This window comes from Protopterus annectens, chromosome 15.part0 (assembly GCF_019279795.1).
Source record: "Protopterus annectens isolate FY-2018-M chromosome 15.part0, PAN1.0, whole genome shotgun sequence".
NCBI classification, from domain to species: domain Eukaryota; kingdom Metazoa; phylum Chordata; order Ceratodontiformes; family Protopteridae; genus Protopterus; species Protopterus annectens.
In genome coordinates, this window is record NC_056749.1 from 597,428,300 (window position 1) to 597,449,512 (window position 21,213).

Here is a 21,213-nt window from a genome sequence, read left to right on the forward strand (position 1 = left end):
AAAAAACCGACTAGTGACGTCGTGGTCTGGGCCTAGGCATGGAATACAGTAAGAATGAAAATCCTTATGAGGTATTTGCTTCCCACAAGAAATACAATTATTAACTTTTACTGACATCAGTCTGAGGCAAGGAAAGGTTTCCCCAACGGGGTACTTAGCTTTATTGAAGACTTCGGTTCTGAAAATTCGAATTGAAAATCTCAGAAGTCGGCCGACCGGCACTTGCGAACTGCTTTTGCTTCGGGCACCGCGAGGCAAGAAAGATTGAAGAAAATGGTGTCGGCTGCATCTTATATACCCCCGGTGCACTGGTGTCAGGGAAGAAGCAACAGCAACAGACGCCGGACCAAGACTTTGGAACTCTGGTCGACTGCGGGACCGCCTGACAGCAGGATAACCGAAGTGTAATGACTGCAGCAGTGAAACATGATGAACATCTCCACGAAGTAAGATAGGCAACTTAATATATTTACAATTGGTCTAAGTGGTAGGTTATATCTACATCCTTGTGGACCTTAGGTATTCTGAAAATTGATGGTATTTTGCGTTTATTCATAACTAAATATTGGTACACATCTTGACTAATGAAATCCTCATTCACCATTTCTCTTAACATAAAGTCTATCTTCTTGTGGGCTACATTAATTTTGTTACGGGAGACTAATGTATCTATCAATGTTATTCAACATATCTAGCATTTTCCCTGAGTACATAATGCTGTCTATAATAACCACCCCCCCTTATCGGGCTTCATAACCCTAACATATTAGTTCTTCCTTAGAGTGTAAAAGAATATACTCTTTACTCAGGCTGTAGTGTCTACTCAGATTGCTTAAACTCTGTCTGAGCTCAATTTCAACCTGTCTCTCAAAATTCTTGAGCTGAGGGTGAAGGGATGGGTTAAATCTACTCTTCTTCTCAACCATATTTGTATTGGGTCCATTATTGTGTTACAAGTTCAAGGTTTTTCTTTCTCAAAACAAAAAGTTTTAAATCAATTAAAACAATAGTGTTATGACTTGCACTTGGTACAAATTTCAATCCTTTACTAAACAGGCTGAAGTATACATGGTCTATGTCTAAATAACTAATTAAAAAATACTAAGATTTTGGTACATATGTCTGTAACCCTCTCATTTCCTGACGTATCCTGTACCTCCCTATTGTTATAACTATCCAAGCTTAGTATCTGCTCCCTTTCAGGTTAGTAATAATTCACTGGTGTCTAATTTGATCCTGTCAGACCTCCTCAACGTAGGAAATTCTAAAGGGTCATTCAGATCATAACCCCCCTGTCCATCCACACTGTCAAAATTTGTGTAATCACCTCCTGTATTCCATTCCGTGTTTCCAACCTCCTCCCAGTGTTCATCAACCCCAAAATGGTCTGTGTTGATCCAGTATCGTCTCCTAGTGTTAGTCTTCGGTTTGGGGCAACAACGTTGTTCCCTGTATTCTACTATATCTCTATATAAATTCTTAAATTTTCTATTGTATATCTGTTTGCATTCTTCTTCAATTTTTTCTTTCACATTAAAATATTTTAATTTTTCCCCTTCCACAGTAAACATAAGATCCGTTACAATGGCATTTTTATCTGCCATTAAGAAGAAAAAAAAAAACACCAAAAACTAGGACTCCTGTACAGACACAACCACTACCTCAGCCTCTCTACCAGAGGAACCTTAGCCTCATCCTACCTTCTCCCCTCCTTCGTACGGCACACCTCTGTTAACCAATCTACAGCTCAGCCTACAAGCCAAACTAAAGTAGAGTGCTGCTACCATAAAATAAGCAAATTCGCAAACAGTTCTAAATACTGTACCTACCACTACTACCAATCCCTTCTCACCCTGCAATGGCTCAAACTCCCAACTACTTGAAATTCCTTCAGCGCACCAGTGCCCACAAGCTCATCTTCAAACCTTCCAACTGCCCATTTCTCGCTACTGCCTCAACCCCCTACACATCTAACCGCTCTCTCAGATCAGAAAACCAAAACCTTCTACAAATCTACAAACCCTCACATCCCCCTGGCCAACTTCTACTATCCTGCTCCATAGCTAAACTATGAACCCCCCCCCCCCATTCGCAATATTTCTAATCATACAGACTTTAAATCTGACTTGTTCTCGCATCTGTCCTCAAAATGGGCACGTCCATATCATTCTCTCATATGAGATCCCCATACCCTCTCATTACTGTCAATATACCCCCACTTTACACTACTGGACAATTCTCCTACTGTACCTTGGATAACCTTATTAGATGTCATTATATCAAATTAAACTTATTTCTGGACATCCGACATCTCACATTAACACTTCATTACTTGCATTTCTCCTCTCAAGACTATTTATTCCTCAGTCTGTATTGCTATAGGGCCGCAGGTAGTGGTTCTCATTCCCATCAGACACAACGAGCTGCAGGCAGCTTGGGAGGGACCCTACAAAGCGATAAGGAAGCTCATTGTTGTTAATTACATGGAAGAATTGCTAGGCAGGGGCACAAACTGTACCATGTTAACATGATGAAATCTTACCATGATAGCAAGGCTCTTGTGCAGAGTATTTGTAGTGGATGGCAAGAAGAGTCTGAAGGGGATCTGGTGACTGATCTCAATGAGGCTCGGACTGACATCTCAGTGGAAGGGGTAGCAATGTCCCAGCAGCTATCAAACCCAGGTTCGAGAAAATTGAGCAGTGTTACAGGAGTTTGGGTACATGTTCACGGAAACCAGGGTGCACCCACCCGGTGCAGCACCAAATGGATACAGGACACCAAAGGCCTATTAAGCAGGCCCCTTATAGGGTGCCTGAGAGAGTCAGACTCACTTTGATGGAGGAGATGCAGGAAATGTTGGAACTAGGGGTAATTCAGGAGTCCAGCAGTCCCTGGGCCTCTTCCCCAGTGGTTTTGGTACCAAACAATGATGGCAGCACCAGGTGCTGTGTGGACTATAGGAAATTAAATAGCCACACAGAGTCAGATGGTTACCCCATGCCTAGGACAGATGATGCTCTAGAGCAGCTGGGTGGGGCTAAGTATATTACCATCACTGATCTTACCAACGGTTACTGGCAGGTGGCCCTTGACTTCCAATGCTGGAGAGAGGTCAGCCTTTTTGACTCCTTTTGGGTTGTATGAGTTCACCAAGATGCCCTTTGAGATGAAAAATGCTCCAGCAACTTTCCAGAGGCTGGTAGACTGCATCCTAACAGGAGCAGGAGATTTTGCCCTTGCTTACCAAGATGATATTGCCATCTATAGCCATTCCTGGCAAGAGCACCTTCAGCATGTCAGGGAGGTACTGGGCAGACTACAGAGGGCACGGTTAACCATTAAGCCCAGCAAATGTCAGGTGGGTATGGCAGAGGTCTCCTACCTGGGACAGAGTGAGGAGTGGTAAGATCAGGCCAGAACTTGACAAAGTGAAAGCCATTCAGGCATGGCCTGGCCCGGTTACCAAAAAGCAGGTGAGGGCATTCTTAGGGACAACAGGGTATGACAAAGTTTGTCCCCAGTTATAGTAAAATAGCTGCTCCCATCACGGACCTGACAAGGAAAAACAGGCCAGATAAGGTAGAGTGGACTCCAGCATGTGAGCAGGCATTCCAGAATCTTAAAGGAGCTTTGGGAGAACCCCCTGTGTTAGACCAGTCCAGATTACAGCAAAGCATTTGTTGTGCAGGTGGATGCTTAAAACCATGGGGTGGGGGCTGTACTTAGCGAGATTTCCTCAGAGGGAGAAGAGCACTGAGTGGTATATCTCGGTCGTAGGCTCCAACCCAGGGAGGAATGCTATGCAGCTGTAGAAAAGGAATGCCTAGCCATAATGTGGGCACTGCAGAAACTTTAGCCATATCTGTATGGAAGAAAATTCACTGTAGTTACAAACCATAATCCCTTAACATGGTTACATCGTGCCAGCCAGCAAAATTCCAAGTTACTAAGGTGGAGCCTAAGATTGCATGACATGATAATGCAGCACCATAGTGGGGTTAGCAATGCCAATGCAGAATGGGCTCTCAAGACAGGGAATGGTGCAAGGCATTCCCAGATAGGCTCAACCCTCTCAAGCAACATTTCTCAAGGGTCACTTGAAAAACTAGCTTGAGTTTTCGGGGAGGGGAAAACATTAGTGTGCAACACCCCTGCACTGGCCCAGTTATCAAGGAGCCTCAATCTTAAACACTGGCAACAGTGAGGGACGTCCACTATGGGAGGATAAGTACACACACAGTAAAGTACAATTTCACTTAAGAGCACACAGAGATCAGTCTGGGGCTGGTTTCTCCCTCTTTCTCCAGATCCCCAATAAGACTCCTGACTGGCACAGCTATAGGGTTGAGATCTCAGCTGAAGGGTCAAGTCAAGACCTCCAACACCCTCTCTGTCCAACCAGTGCTTCGTGTCCTTGCCCAAATAGCTGATACACACTGACATTTAGTTTATATACAAACACTCCAGGGAAAGGCTGGCACAAATTTACTAAGCTATGCCCCCTTTTGCCCAGACTACAAGGTAGTTATCACTGCCACCAACCACTACTTATCAGCCCTTACAAAGGGTGACCAATCCTACTGTGCAATGTTACTATTATCCAAATGGTAAGTGTTACCAAGACTAAGGCTATTTAGGAGTGGTCTGTACAGTGTCACCAAATACATATGCACGTACTCTTAAGAGCTTAAATATCTCTAAACAAACCAGCCACAATTAAAAGGTTTAAATACATTTAATAAATAATAAAAGAACAAGACAATACTCAATCAACACAGTAACTACAGAGTTCAGAATCACAGGAAATATTTTAAAACACTGCAAGACAGTCTCAAATAAATACAGAAAACATCTAAGCTAATCTTTATTATATTCCTATCTATATCTAAAAGAAATAGATTTTCCCTAGTTACTTACTATTACCAATGTATGCCGCTGTGGTACGGCGCTGGCGTTACCTCACAGCAAGAGGTTCTCCTGTTAGATTCTCGGCTTGGCAGTGCCTTCTGTGTGGAGTCTTGCATGTCCTCCCCGCGGTTGGGTAGCGTTCGAAAGACATACTTGCGTAAATGGGTGTGCCTTCGTTGAAGGTTTGGCGTCGAGCTGGTAAAAAAATCTACTACCAATCATTAGCGGACCGGAGTTCTGCTGTGGCGACCCTTTACCAGGAAAAAGCCGAAAGACAAACTTATTATTAGCAAGGTAAGTGCAGATGATGGTGATGATGGATGTTTCTAGGTCCAAGACAAGATTCAAAATGCACACAGTCTAGTTCTTAATTTAATATTGACTATTACAGCTGGGTTAGCTTGGATGACATCACTTTTTGTCACCTGACTTTAGTTCCCAAGCTACCCCCCATTATAAGTACAAGCATTTTTAGCATCTCTCTGTGCAGCTGCTAGGTAGTCATATACCAATAAAACACTTTACATTTTAAACTTGGTACTTACTTCTCACCAAGACCATAGAAAAAAACTTCTAGCTCTAGACATCCTGTCTTCTTGCTGCATTGAAACTAACTTTTATAGCACATTGTAAATCACTTAATTACAACTTTTTTATCTTGTATGTTTCAGCGAGGTATGCTGTAGTTACATTCTTGAATCTCAGTACATAAGAGTTCCGTACAAATCATATCAATACTCACAAATGACAGAATTATTTACAAAATTCCAGACAGCTGGGCTAGCAGTGTCAGAGCCTTACTCATTAAGATTACAAACAGTGACACTATCCTGATTAAAAAAAAAAAGAGCACAATGGGGATAATCTGTCTAACATGGTTAGGCAGGCCTAACATGCCTTTTGCCCCAGTTTGAGACAATATATTGTACTGTACTCTCCTGGTGCCTGCTATCCTATTATCCTCTCCTTTTCATACTTAACTTTGCCATTACTACTACTGCTGCAACTCTTGCCCCAAAACTATTCTGCTCCTGTCCTTTATGTTATCACTTATATCAACTCCGCACACAATACCTGTAAGTACCTACTATATCAACCTTTCGATAAGCTACTCATGCTTACATCTGTTTTACAGCAATTTCTTCCCATTTCCTTTGCACCCTTCTTACACATGGAAATCAACAGCGTATTTACTGGCTACTGGGTAGAAACTATTACTGCTAATACTAGTCTGCTGTAATTGCTCATTTTGTGCAGTGTACACCTATATACATTATCTGTGCTACAGGCATTTCTATGTTGCTATTTGTGAACTTATATCTGTACAAATAAACCTAAAATTTTCTTGTATAAACATTACCATTTTATATTTTCTTACTCGCCTTTTAGGTCAGCTCTAAATATCAACTTTGCCCTGTAAGAAAATACTGTACACTAGTGAATGCTAGATTCATTTGCACATCATTTTTTAACTTCCTTCTCTACACAATACTGATTTGGCTTGTACAAACCCATATGCAACATTTTCATATTTTGCCTCTCAGGTCTAGTGTGAAAATGGTAACTGAATATCAGGACCAAGACATTAAAAAAAAATAGTAGTACTGGGAAAATATGGGAGAGAGGAAGCGCTCCCCATCTTCCATTGTCATGTTTAAGATATTGTCAAGAAGCTTATAAAGACAGATTTTCAAAACAACCCACTGCACACAGACCTCTTTTTGGAGGTGGGAGGCAAGATGTAATGAAATACTGAGAAGGACTACCAACAGAAAATAAGAAAACACAACACCAGCATATTACAATAAAATACAATGCAAAACCTATCCATGCTTGGAGGAGGGGAGGGTTGAGAGATACTGTACAGTACAGAGTATGGTTACACAACAGAACAAAATGGCATCTGCTCCTAAATAGTGTCAATACCAGAAGCACACAGACATGATATGTAATGAATGGTAAAAATATAAAATAGACATTACAGAAGTGTAGTTAGGGTGGGCATGAGGGGCCAGTAACTGGGGGGTAAAGGGTTGAGAGGGGGCGTGATTGGCAAGCCTTTTTTTTTAAATTAATATAGGAGTGCTGTAGCGGCCCATGCAAGGCAGGGAATAAACTATAGCAATTGTTTGCTACACTTGTAGCAAGCAGTGTGCTACAGTTTGAAAGGAGTTTTTAAAATATAAAGTTATATGTGCAGAGTGGAAGGAGGACTGAAGGCAAGGTACAGAAATGGGACCTAAATAGCAGGGGCAAGAAGGGGGTGGCCATGCACCTGGCCCACCTGGGTGATATCCCCTGTAGAAGGAATAGCAGTTTTTTTTTTTGCAGCTCTTGAATGCAAGAGCTGGTATGGGGGTGGATCTAACTGTAATAAGTCAATCTTTAAAAAGTAGTGATCAGCTTAATACAGCAAAGTGCTTTTTTTGCTCTTCACTTGAGAGCTAAGGGGTGTGGGTCACTAGCTTGTGGTACTGGCACAGGGAACTGGTAGAGTTAGCTACACTTCTGAGACATTGTATCAAACACTCCTTTACAACAGAAAACAACCAATTCAACCGGCATTGCAAATACCACAATTTCATTACAAAACTTACCTGAAATTGTAGTCGTTCTATTAACTGTTTCTCATGCTCAGACACGGTTTCTTCAGGCTGCTTTGAATTCTGCTGGAGTTGTCCCAGTAGATAAGTCATCTAACAAAAACAGAACCAAAGTGATGTTACATTAAGTGCAATTAAACTGTAATGCAAATGCCAACATGAAACTAAAGCTCTACAGATAACACCACAAAGAAACAAATTACAATCACAACTGGAAAAAATTACAGATATCAATGTTTTTCAGCCAGCATCTTCTAAAATCTTTACATCCCTGTCAGGAGGGGTTACCACCACACAAGACATCTGTAACTTCTTGCAGGAGGACTCATTGCGCTACAACTTCTTGCTCAGAAAGGAAGTCTGGCACACAGACCTGTTTGATGAACAGTAGACTCAAACTCTAATAGATAGAGGGCCATATAAAGATGTGTAACCAGCCAAGGGCCAATCCTACTGGCAGGATAGAAAAGAAAAGTAAGACATATCGAAAAAAAAAAGTCAAAAAATAATACTGTCGCACAAAGGCACTTAGTAGACACAGCAGTCATTCTGTCTCACACTCACGCATATACATATCAAGCAACTGTGTGTTTCAAATATAAAGTGCAAGTCTCAGTATCTTCTTCCAGCTTTTTCCCGGTTAGGGGTCGCCACAGCGGATCATCTGTCTGCTCATATATGAAGCACAGTTGCTTCATGTTTCACACACCAAGCAAGATGCACCTTGTATACAGATGTGTGAATCACTTTGTATACGAAATACACAGTACTATGAAATACCTCTGCTGAGCAGCTGTTCTCATATTGCTACTTTCTGAAGTTCAAAATAGGCCAATGGCACAGAAGCACCTACAATCTAAGGGCTCCCATTTGCCTGTTTTGCGCTCCAGAAAGTCTCTTTCACTGACTTCATGGTCAAGACAATGGGGTTTACAGGAACTGCTACAGGCAATGAACAGAGCACTAGAGAAAACAGCTCTGCATGGTGTGTGTGTGTTGGGGAAGTCCTTTAAATCACTAAAGGGGGAGGATTTGCTAACCACTGCCAAGTGCATCCTCGTTGAATTATTCTCTCAGAACCCATTTATGTGAGACTGTTTGCGGCCAAGGCTGCAGTGTTGAGAGAGAACCTGAGAGGAGGTGGGTAGCAGTGCTCTAACTCTATATAGTCATTAATTTGCAGAGGCTGATCCTTTTTCAGAAAAGGATGCTTTTGCCCAGAAGATCCAACCATTTTCCCGCTTTACCAGAGGTGTGTGGGATGAGATGAAGCCAATGAGATTATTTGAGCAGTCAGCTGGGAAGTCTGTAGCTAGGTTAGCAGTTAAATGAGAAAACAGACTAGTCATATTTAAGACCACCCTATATTTTCCGAGTCTCTTTCTAGGGAATTGCTGGATTAGATACTGGTGTCTTGCAAGCAGTTTTATAAATATCTTCCACGGTGAGTAAAGGGCAGGGCTAATCTACATAACTGAGCATCTCCTCCTCTATAAGGTCATATAGCCTGCATAACTCTGAGGCAGTTCTAGATTGCTGCTAAGCAAAATCATCACTAAAACCTAGCAATCTTAGGAAAAGTGAACACCTGCTTAGACTTAAGCTCAGATTCACCTTTCGAAGAATCACAATGGCGAGACTCTCAACTAGGAAATCACCATTGTCCATAAAAGATTCCTCATCTTTCTCTGAAAGAGTATGGTCATTAGTCAAACTAACACTAAAGCCATGGATTGGAACACAGTCTTAAGAATTAGCTGTCTCTGCAGAACACTCAGCCAAGGAAGCCACATCAGCCTTATAAACCGATTATCAGATGTATGATGAAGCTCATTTCTTTTTCTTGTGAACTTCACTACAAGATACAATAACAAGGGACAGAGAATTATGTATGGCAAAGAATCTCTTAACCTGGACTACTCTTGCACCTAAAGGGTTTGGTTTTTCCATACCTACTCCAGGTACTAGATTAGCCCCCTACAGGATGTGTCTAAACCAACAAACTAAAAGCAAAAGTAAAACATAAAATGGTTGAGCTCACGGTAAATCAAGTGGCAACAAAAGCAAACAAATACATAAACAAAAACACCTGAACCTCGCTGAAATTGCTGAAGTCAATGCAAATTTATTCTTGCTGCGAGTTTAACAAACAGTAAACTTTCACCATACATGCCTTCCTCATGGAAATATAGCAACAAAGTACAGTTGTGTACACTTACCATAAATGTAGATGTTAGAGTGTATTCACTGTTGCAGCCATCACATTTGGGTCATCTGCCTGCAGGTAGCCCTCAGCTGGCCTGAATACCAGAGTCTTCAGATTTCTGTGTCGGATTGCTGTCTCTTCTTTCATGACGTCAGGTCGTCAGGGGTATAAAACATGCAGCAGACGCCATTACATCAGTTTTTCTTGCCCCAGATGTCAGGTGCCCCCACAATGGGAAGCAATTATATGTTATGGTACACCTCCATCAAAAAGCAAATACACCAGAAAAACTTAAAATACACCAAACAAGAAGGAAAGGTAGAGCCAGGAGAAGTCAGGGGGCTGGAGGGAGGGTAACCAGGACTGCAACTGTGAATACACTCGAACATCTACATTTATGGTAAGTGTACACAACTGTACTATGTGTTCTTCATGTTTCACTGTTGCAGTTATCACATTTGGGTTGATTCCCAAAGCTAAGGAAGGGAGAAGGAAGTTAGAGTGCATTAGGGCCAGCTATTAAGTCCTGCAAAACTGCAGTGGCAAAACCAGCTCTGGATTTAGAAAAAAATAGGCATGTGGTAATGCTTGGTGAAGGTATGTACAGAGCTCCAGGTAGCAGCTTCTAGGATGTCCCTGGTAGGGACTCCTCTGAGAAAGGCTGCAGAGGTAGATGCAGCCCTGGTGGAATGTGATCTTATCTCCTGTGGGGTAGGTTTTCCATGGTGTTTGTAGCAGAAATGAATGCAATGGGCTATCCCGTTTGGAAATGGTTTGCTTTGAAATGGCCTTCCCCTCTGCCCTTGCAGCAAAGCCAACTAGCAGCTTTTCTGAGAGGCTTTGTCCTGCCCAGATAAAATTTAAGTTGTATGTGCACATCCAGAGAGTACAGTATTCATCCCCCTTTGTTTTGTGGATTAGGGAAAGAAGTCGCCAAATGAATGGACTGATTTAAGGCCACACCAGACACCTTGGGCATGAAGGAAGGATTGGGTCCTGAGGGAAACCCTGTCTGCATGGAAGATAATGAAGGGTTCCACTGCCATGAGGGCCTGCAATTCAGACACTCTTCTTGCTAAAGTGATGGCTAGAAGGAAGGCTGTTTTCCAAGAAAGGAATTTCAACTCTGCTGTTGCAGCTGGCTCAAGGGGGGGGGGGGGTGAGCTTTACCAATACAAAGTTAAGGTCCCAGGTTGGAGTGTGGGCTCTCCTGGGGGGGGGGTCTTATATTTTTGGCCCCTCTAAGGAATTGTTTTATCAGGGGATGAGAGAAGAGGGGTGGCTCAGTATTATAATGTGCTGAAATGGCAGAGGCATGAATTTTAATTGACGAGAAGGATAGGCCCTTGTGGAACATTTCTGTTAAGTACTGAAGGATATGAGGTAAGCTGGGCACCGTTGTGCCCATCTCCTGAGTCTGGCTCCAGGAACAGTATCTTTTCCACTTTTCAGCATAGGATTTTCTAGAACTAGGCCTCTTTGCCTCCAGAATGACATCTAGCACCTACTTACTGAGGGATGCTATTGGAGAGCTCAATGAATTAGCCAAGCTGCAAGGTTCAGGGTTTGAAGCTGAAGGTGCAGAATCTGGCCCGTCTACTGGGACAGCAGGGAAGGGGTCTGAGACAGGTGCTATGGTTGCAGCAGTGTTATACTGCACAAGAGGGGGTACTAGTGCTGGCGTGGCCAGTCTGGTGCAATCAGTATTGTCCTTTGCTTGTCCTGTTTGATCTTTAGCAGAACCTTCGAGAGGAGAGGCAGAGGAGGAAAGGCATAAACCGAGAGGCTTTCCCAGGTAAAGGACAGGGCATCCACTTTCCAAGCTAGACTGTGGGGAGTCCTTGTGCAGAATTTGTCCAATTGGTAGCTCTGAGGGGTGGCAAACGGGTCTACCTCTGGAGTCCCCCATTTGTTCAAGAGGTTGAATATTTTTGGTTCTAGTTTCCATTCGTGTGGGTCCATGAGATTTCTGCTTATGTCATCTGCCAGTGAATTTTAGCTTGCCGGGCAGGAACTGAGCTTGTAGGTGCATGTGGTAGCTCAAGGCAGTCACCCACAGAGCCATGGCTAATCTGCAGAGAGGGTACGAGTGGGTTCCCCCCTGCTTATGTGCCACATAACTGTGGTGTTATCTGTCTTTACCAATAGTTGTCCTCAAAGAATACGGTCTTTGAAGGCTGTCGGGCAATTCTGTACAGCTAACATTTCTTTTTGATTGATATGAAGGTGCATCTGTCTCGGGTTCCATTTGCCCTGAATGCACTGCCCATGCTAAGTGAGCCTCCCATGCATAGTCTAATGCGCCTGTTAGGGTTTGGGGGGCAGTGGGTAGAGTGAAAGGGAGCCCCTTGTTGTGGTAGCAGGTCTCTGCCCACCAAAGGAACTCTGTCTTTGGAATGATAGGAATCATTGATTCCAGGTCCTGAGAATGTTGACACCATAGGCTTTTTAGATACCAATGGAGTTTCCTCATATACAGTCTTGCATATGGAATTAGTAGAATGCAAGAGGCCAAAAACCCCAGGGCTTGCAGAATTTTCCTTCCAGATAGCTGGGGTTTTGTGGCCAATAGTTTGAACTAGGTTGTCAAATAAACTTGTTTCTCTGGAGTGAGGAAATCCATCTGGAAAGTTGTGTTCCAGCTCGCTCCCAGGAATACAATCTGTTGGCAGGGTACTAGGTGAGATTTATTTTCATTTATGGTGTACCCCAGTAAGGTTAGAAGTTTCTTTACGAATGCCAGGTGTTGTAATAGCAAGTCCTGGCTTTCTACCTGAATCAAACAATCGTCCAAGAATGGGTATATTTGAATATTTCTCTGCCTGCAAAATGCAAAGGCTGAAGCTAGACACTTTGTGAATACCCTGGGCGCAGTAGATAAGCCAAAGAGAAGTGCAGAGAACTGATAGTGCATGGAGCCTGCCCTGAAGTGTAGGTATTTCCTGCAAGATTCCCTTATTGGAATGTGCAGGTAAGCTTCCTTTAAGTCTAAGGTTGCCAGCCAGGCATCTTTGCCTAGCATAGGAAGAAGTTGAAGTGTTAGCATTTTGAATTTTAGAATTATCAGAAAGGTGTTTATAATAGAACAGTCCAGGATAGGATGCCAGGAGACGTCTTTTCTGGGTACCAGGAAAAGTCTTGAATAAAAACCTTGTCCCCTTTGTTCTACTGGGACAGCCTGAATAGCCTTGATACTTAGAGAACCTGCTGTTGGGCCTCTGCCCACTGATTTGGGGGTAGGTCTGGCCAACTGTTTGGGGTTGGTAGTGTGTGGAAATGGAATCTATATCTTTGGGAAACTATGTTCAAAACTCATTTGTCCTGGGTAATGAGTTCCCAGTTTTTTTGCATGCAGGGCGAGCTTTCCTCCTAAGGGAGCAGGGTTAAGGTTAAATCATTGAGCAATTTTTCCATAGGGGGGTGGATTACTACTCCCTGCTTTGGAAGTGGGAGTCCCCCACTGCTTAGGTCTGTGTACAGCCTGAGACTGTAACCTAGGTGGTCTGCTGTTCCTGGGTTTGGACAGAGAAGGCCTGGAAGAGACTGGAAAGGACCAATTCTTTGAAGGCCAATGCCTACTAAATCTGGGAGACTGTACTTGTAGGAAATCTAACAGTTTGCATAGATTTAGCTTTTTCCTCCATCCTTTTGAGGACTTCTGCTTTGTTGCCAAAAAGACTGTCTTGGTTTAAGGGAGCATCCAGTAATTTAGCTTTAACATGATCTGGCAAGTTTTGTTCCTTAAGCCAAGTATTCCTTCAAAGTACGGACCCAGTAACAGCAGCCCTGCAAGAAGCTTCTAAAGTGTCAAAACCACATTGCAAAGTATGTTTACCAACTTGTTCTGCAGAATGCATTAAATCCTGTAATTGTGTGTTCAGCACAGTCAGGAATCACAATCATTTTCTGTTTAAGTAGTCCCATAACATGCTGCTGATACTTTAACATATGAAACTGGCAATTTAAAGCCCTAATGGCCAAAGTAGCAGAAGTGTATACCTTCTTACCCCATTTGTCTAAGGCTCTAGAATCTCTATCAGAAGGGGTAGGATTTTTGGCAGCAGTAGCCTTAATGCCTTTTGGTCCTTGGGAAATAGTCTCTGGATCCGCAGTAGGATTCTTGAAGAGGTACTTGTGAGAGTTAAGTACTCTAATACTGGTCAGGTTTTCTGGGAGCTGGAGGTAAAGTGTCTGGGGAAAGGCTAGATTCCAAGAAAGCATCATCTACAATGTCCAGAACAGAAGGGATAGTTAAAGGCCTGTGTTAAGGAAGGAGTAAGAATTCCCAAAGACTTTTTGGAGTCCGAGTAATCCCGGCTTTCCCAGAGGACATGCTCCCCAAGAGTGTGCAAGGTTTCACCGAAAGAAAAATCTTCTGAAGGGGAAGCAGAGGGAAAGGAATCCTCTGCATCAGAATCCTCAGGTAGATCAGGTTAAATCCTGGTAATCAGAAGGAGCAGAAATATCAGATTCCTGATCAGAAGAATCAGAAGGAAAATCAGTTCTAGGTCTCTTAGAGGGGGAAGGCTGGCTACCCCCCTAATTATGTTAATAAGGTCTTCAGCCATTCTAAGCATTTGTTTTTCAGGCATATGGGCCTGAGCCTGCAATTTGGTCGTCAGCTTACAAGGCATGGTGCGAGTTTTAGGCCTGGATGAAAACGATGGTGTTGGTTTAAAATGCAAGTCTGTAGGCCTGAACACACCCTCAGAAGCCAGTGCCTGCATAGCAGCTCTGGACCCATCCAAGGTAGAGACATCTGCAGGTTCCATAGTCGAAGAAGCATCTCGCGGCAAACCGGACTCCGAATTGGTCTCAGTAGAGGCCTGCGAATCTGAAGCAGAGGGTATCAGGGGCTGCGAAAGAGCCTCACTGAGTACCAGCGGACTAGCTTAACGGAAGCGTTGACAGCAGTTTTGGACTTATGCGGTCTATCGCTGTCTTTATCCTTATGTTTTTTCGGAGATCGGTAGTTGGATGATTTAATGAAGCCATTTCAGAGTACTGAGACAGAGTATGAAAGTAATTGGCTGCAAGGATAGCCCGACGAATAGTTTGGGGGTTGAACAAGGCACAAAACCAACAGCGAAGGACGCAGTGGTCTGGGCCTAAACAGGTGATGCAGTACAAATGAAAAATTCTATGAGGTATTTGCTTTCCACAGGTAAGACAATTGTTAACTTTTACTGACATCGGTTGGAGCAAGAAAAAGGATCCCCAACGGGGTACTTATCTTTTTTGAAGACTTCAGATCTGAAACTCGAAAACGAAAATTTCAGGAGTGGGCCAACAGGCACTTGCAAACTGCTTCTGCTTCAGGCACCGCATGGCAAGAAAGACTGATGTAATGGCATCGGCTGCATGTTTTATACCCCTGACGATCTGACATCATGGAAGAAAAGACAGCATCTGACGCAGAAATCCGAAGGACTCTAGTATTCAGGCCGGCTGAGGGCTACCTGCAGGCAGATAACCCAAATGTGATGAATGCAACAGTGAAACACAAAGAACATCATGAAATGCATTTGTTAAATACTCTCTAAAAGGTCATGTGACTAAAAATCATAGGACTGAAAAAAATCACAACTAAAGAATGTCACGACTAAAAAGTGAAGTTAACCGTTTCTTTGATTACAATAACAATGTAAAATCACTGCTCAGATGTTTGACTATTTTCATGTAGCTGCATCTAAGATACCCTTTACTTATGGGTTACCAAAGGTTCTTAAGTCCTTACAGAATCCACCATTTAGACCTAAAGAGTCAGCCCAGGGCTGGGTTACTGAGCCCATTTTTAAGTTTCTTGAGATGCAACTTAGAGCTGATTTTGAGGATACTGGCACTATTAAGGACACCACTGATTTCTTGAAACTGTTGCATGAATGGTCAATAACTGGTTTGTTGAAAGGTAGCCGTTTTGCTACTATGGATGTCAATTCATGTTTTATAATGATACCAAGTGATTTAGGTATCCAATATGTTAAAAAAGAAGTTATGTACTCACCATAACATTCCATGTTTTTTGTCCATCTCGCCTTCATTCTTGCTGATTGGGTTCGGAACTGAGCACTGGTTCATACTTGGCCTTTACTAAAACTTCAGAGCTTTCACTGGCTCAAGGCTATAACCTATCACATCATGCCTAAGGAATATTACCTAGCTCTTGTTTGCAATTACTATACAGAGTAACAGTTCTATACATATATACAAAATAAATCCATAAACAGATGTGACCCTTCGGACTAAGAAAGCGAAACAGAGCAGATGAGTTTCACAGCCAATCAAAAAACCTCTCGATCGTCCAGACGCAAAGGTTGGGGGAAGGAGGGTGGGACGCAAGAATGACGGCGAGATGGACAACAAACATGGAACGTTCTGGTGAGTACATAACTTCTTTATATTATGTTGTCCTATCTCGCCTTCATTCTTGCTGGTTGGAACAGCATCCCTAGCACCCTCTTTCTTGGATGGCTCGAGGGAACACACTCTTCAGAACAGTCTATTTTGTAATGAATTATAAAGGTATGAGGTTTAACCCATGTTCCTGCAGCACAAATTGAATCCATATATAACCTAGCCTGAAAAAGCAGTCGAGGTTGCAAAAGCTCTTGTTGAGTGACCCTTAATTTTGCCAGGCAGTTGCCTACTTTGAGAAGTGTATGAATAGGTAATGGTATCAGTAAGCCAGAGTGACCTTGGATATTGGAGCACTCCTCTTTTTATCTGAAAATGATATGAGTAATTGATCAGATTTCCCGTGTTCCGTTGCTCCATTTTTGATCCCACATCTCCTATGTGATAGTTGGATATGGCAAGCTAGTTGAGCTCGTATAGTAGCTGCTGCAGCCCCTTCATTAAATAGTTCTGCCAAGAAGTCGAAGATGTGTTACCAGGGTTGTGAAAGGCTCAATATGAAGCCCAGCAAGAAAACCTTTTCCACTTGCTAGCATAAAGTTTCCTAGTTGTGGTATTATGGGATGAAACCAGGATGCGTTTCACAGCAGGGGATACATGCAGAAACCTGGTTAAGACTGGAAGTGGAGCAGCCAAGCTGTCAATTTGAGGACTTGGATCAAGGGATACAGCATTCCCGACGGATGTGTTAGGAGGTCTGGTATTGAGTCCAGAATCCATGGCTCCTCTTGTAGATGGGGCCAAAGGAAGGGGAACCAAATCTGACGAGGCCAGTACAGGGCTATGAATATTAACCTGCTTCTCAACAAAAGGGCTTTCTGGAGAATGTTGGGGATTAACGGGAATGGAGGAAAGGCATAAAGAAGGCCCAGGGGCCAATCGTGTACAAGTGAATCCCTTGGTGACTCCCCGGGAGGGGGGAATCAGGGCAAAATAGCTGCTGCATTTGGCATTCATGGACGTGGCAAATAGGTCGCAGCGAGGCTGGCCCCACTTGCGAAAGATTTGTTTCGCAACTTCCTAATTTAGAGACCACTCATGAGGCATTAGATTAGCTCTGCTTAGCTTGGCCATTTTACGTTGGATTTCCCCGGGATATGCATAGCTATCAGAAAGTGTTGGGAAAAGACTGCCCATTGCCATATTCTGAGCCTCTCGACATAGGAGGCAATATCTGGTTCTGCCTTGTTTGTTTATATACCACATGACAGACATAGTCCATTTGGATTGCAATCATTCCTAGTAGAAGGGAGCTCTGGAATGCCTGCAAGACCAAAAGCACCTCTCTCATCTCTAGGACATTGATATGTAAGTGGTACTCGCATTCCTGCCAAGTTCCTTGGACTGTCTTTCCCAGATAATGCCCCCCCCCCACCCTATCTCCCTATCTGGGAAGCATCCATAGACACTATAGCTACTAGTTGTGGGAGAGTAAAAGGTCTGCCTAAGATTAAATGGATGGATTGAAGCCAACAAGTGAGGTCCCCCTCTTGCAGGAATCTGTGATAATGGTCTTGTTGGACATGGGCAACCACTGCATGGACCACTGAGCAAAAAGTAACCACTGGAGTACTCATGTGTAGACGTGCAACAGGAGGTACCAGCATTATCGCAGATTGGACAATTGATGACACATGTTTTGTAGCCTATCTTGAGGAAGCTTTACTACCATGTCTTTTGTATTTAAGTCTGCTCCTACGAATGTAATATATTGTGATAAGGCAGATTTTTTGAAATTTATGGTGATACCCAGCTGTGAATACAGGTGAGTAGTGGTGTCTCTTGCTTTGATTAGTAGATGCTTGGTGGTGGCAGTTAAGAGCCAGTCGTCCAGGTATGGAAACACTTGGAATCCTAGACATCTCAACTGAGCTGTGACCACTGCCATGCATTTGAACACTCTGGGGGCTGTAGTGAGACCAAAGGGCAGGGTCTGAAACTATTAGTGACTGGCCCCCAGCTGAAAGCTTAGTTGATTCCTGGATCGCCTGTCAATTTTTATATGGTAGTACACATCCTGGAGATCTACCAAGCACATCCAATTGTCTTTTTTTTTTTTTTTTTTACAGCCTGCTGAGATCCAAAATGGGCCTCTGGTCCCTTGTTTTTTTTTGGAACTAAAAAGAACCTTGAGTAAGTCTCAGAACCAATTTGGTCTGCGGGGACGTTTTGGATGACTTTCTTAGCAACCTTTGAATTTCTAGGGTTGCCTGATCCCTCAGGCTGGGTGGAATGTCCGGGATTGATCTTTTTTCTAAGGGAGGGGAAGAGAAAGGGATGTTGTAGCCTCTGGATATTATCTGTACCCATTTGTCTTGTGTAATATTTATCCAGGCGTTTTGGTACAGTGACAATCGACCCCCGAGACTACGTCCAGAGGGGGACAGGCGGGCCTCCTTTCAGGAGTGCTGGAAGCCTACCAGAGAACATATCTGTCACCCTGGTTTTTGCGGACCCCCTCTGCTTTGAGGTCGGCGTCTTCCGTTGTTTCCCCCTCTGCCCCTGGGGGAGAGTCACCATGTGCATCTGGGAAAACTCTCTAGGATTTATGGAACCACATCTTTCCTCCCTTCTTGCCCTTGGGATAAGGCCTGGTAGGGATGGAAAAACATACTCCCATGGCAGAAAGAGTCTTACTCTCCTGCTCGCACCTAGGCAGAGTTTCTTTCACCTTTGGGCTGAATAAAGATGAGCCGTCGAATAGGGGCGTTGATAAAGGAAAACTTGAAGGGCTCTGCCAACTCACATAGGTGCATCCAGGAGTGCCTTCTTAGGGAGATTCCTGTACCCGCCGCCCTACTTCGCTCCATTGGCCGCATAAGATATAAGCCGCAAGGAAGAGTTAACTATAGAGTTTAAATAAGCAAGCTGAGTGGTCACCTTATCTGAAACTCCAGCAGCTATAGAACATTGGTGGGTATCGCCCAACTCCTTAATGGAGATCCCTCTGAAGGATAGTGAAATGAGACAAATAATTCAGTGAACTGTGTGTAAAGGCTGCTGATGCGAACATGCACTTTCTGTAGCTGTCCATCCTGCAAGATTCTTTATTCAGTGGCTGGAAAGAAGTGGAAGTCTCCAGACAATTCCACCGCCACCACCATAGCATCTACTGGGACACCTTCAGACAAAAATTCCTTGTCAGAGGGAGCAGTAATGAATTTGCTGGGCCTCCTTGGTATGAGTTCCACAGATTCTGGACAGTCCCACTCCTTTCGACTAACTACATTATGGAACTGGTCCGAAAGGAAGAGTCACCCAAGAGGTGGAGGGGGTGAGACCCGAAGGCCTCCAGGTACACAGACTCATCCTCAGAAGGGTTGATGGTTTTCCAGGCACCTCTCTGTTTAAGGATCTCTAGGATGTCAGCAAGAGAGGCATCCTCAGAGGGTGACCATAGGGACCTTTCTGAATTATCTAAGTCTGTTCATGAAGCGACAGACTCAAGGGAGTCTAGATGTTTCCTCTTACATGTACTCTTCTGAGGACATCTTCGAAGGGATACGCTGGAGAGATTTCAGAAGAGACTGTTACATCACTGGGGCGTCCTGGGACTTTGGGGCTCTATGCCGGGGGGGGGGGGTAGAGAGGCACACTGTCACTTTTGGGAGAAGCGAACTTGGATCCAAGAGTGGAGCTGACTGGGGTAACAGCACACTCCTCATGACCTCGAAGGCACCACGATCCCATTCTGAGGCAGCCTCCGGCTCCAAAAAACCAGGAGACTGCCCCTGAATCAAGGCTGTAGGCTCCAAGGCCGATGTAGGCATCGAGCTGACCCACACCAAGACCCAGAGAGGTAGATTTGGATCAGACAGCTATCCGACCCAACCCTCCTCTCTGGACCCAACAGGGGAGCGTCGGGCCTCTAGACTCCTCACCAAAGGATGGAAACGAGAAAGTCGGAGCTGAAATCTGGACCGAAGATCCAGGATCAGTTCTCGGTCCAGAGGGTTCCTCTACTATGAAATCCAAGCCCGCCGGCTCCGAAGCCGCAACTTGGGTCAGAGGAGGAATTCTCACTGGGGTAGTGATGCTTGTCGGAGCAGTCTCCAGTCTAGGAGGGCTCAACAGGATCTTGGCCAGTGCTGGTGTCCGTAGTAGTCTCAACCACCCGCTCCACATCATCGGACGGCTCTTGGATGACAGAGAGGATTGGAGCTGAGGATCTTGTTGACTCCAGTATGGGTGGATGTAATACTGACTAGACTGGTTCCAATATAGGGGACCGGCTCAGACTACGACACAATCAGTTCCGAAAAAGTCAGTGGAGCCAGAGACAATTTTTCGGGCCCGAAAGTCTTCGGGTCCATGGTCAATTCTTTTGCCTGCTTCTTCGCCAGTTCAAATGCTGGCGCTAAGGAAGAAGCTCTTTTTTAAGATTTGTTGGTAAACTCCGTTTTCCTTCAGTAGCCTCAGAAAAAGGGTCTTTGAGAAGACCCCCAACAATGAGCTTATTTTTTCTGTCTTGCAAAACTCTAGAGCTAAAACAATGACAAATAGCACAAGATTCCTGCAGGTGGATGTGCACCCAAACAGTACATGTGCACCCAAACAGTACACGCAGCTGATGTGTCCCTCTAAGGACATTTTCTGGCTACATCAGTCATACTTTTTGAAGCCAGAAAGCTTTGGTTCTTTACCATCCTTAGACACGACTGTCAGTGTTTAAACTATGACAAAACCAACTTATACTAAACCACAGCAAGGTTTTAACTATACCAAAAAAAACAAAAAAAAAAACAACTAAAGAACAAAGCTGCTTTTTTTTTTTTTAAAAAAACAAGCAACCAACAGGAACACACACCAAAACTGTAGAAGGGGTACTAGAGGAGAAGTCTCTAACTTATACGACAACCTCCTCTGGTAAAAGGAGTCTCTAAGTTAAATGAAAACTTCCAAATAAGAGGAACAGGATGAGAAAAGGGAAGGGAAAGTCCTCTAACTGACAATGGGCTAATTCAAAGAGTCCGCTAACTTAAACTCCTTGTGAAATTATAGGATGACATAACAAAATTTCCACAAACTCTTTGGTAAAAGAAAAAAAAAAAAGGAGTTTGGGGATGAGATAGAGTAGGA

The 21,213-nt window shown here is 43.7% G+C and overlaps 1 protein-coding gene across 1 annotated transcript in view; it reads right to left on the minus strand.

Moving 5' to 3' along the window:
* KIF4A (kinesin family member 4A) overlaps positions 1–21,213 on the minus strand; it is a gene marked incomplete in the record, with an annotated part of 2,786,372 nt that overhangs the window by 609,305 nt on the left and 2,155,854 nt on the right. Inside the window, 1 exon segment of the mRNA XM_044057419.1 lies at positions 7,509–7,607. Coding sequence (XP_043913354.1) covers positions 7,509–7,607 — 99 coding nt within the window.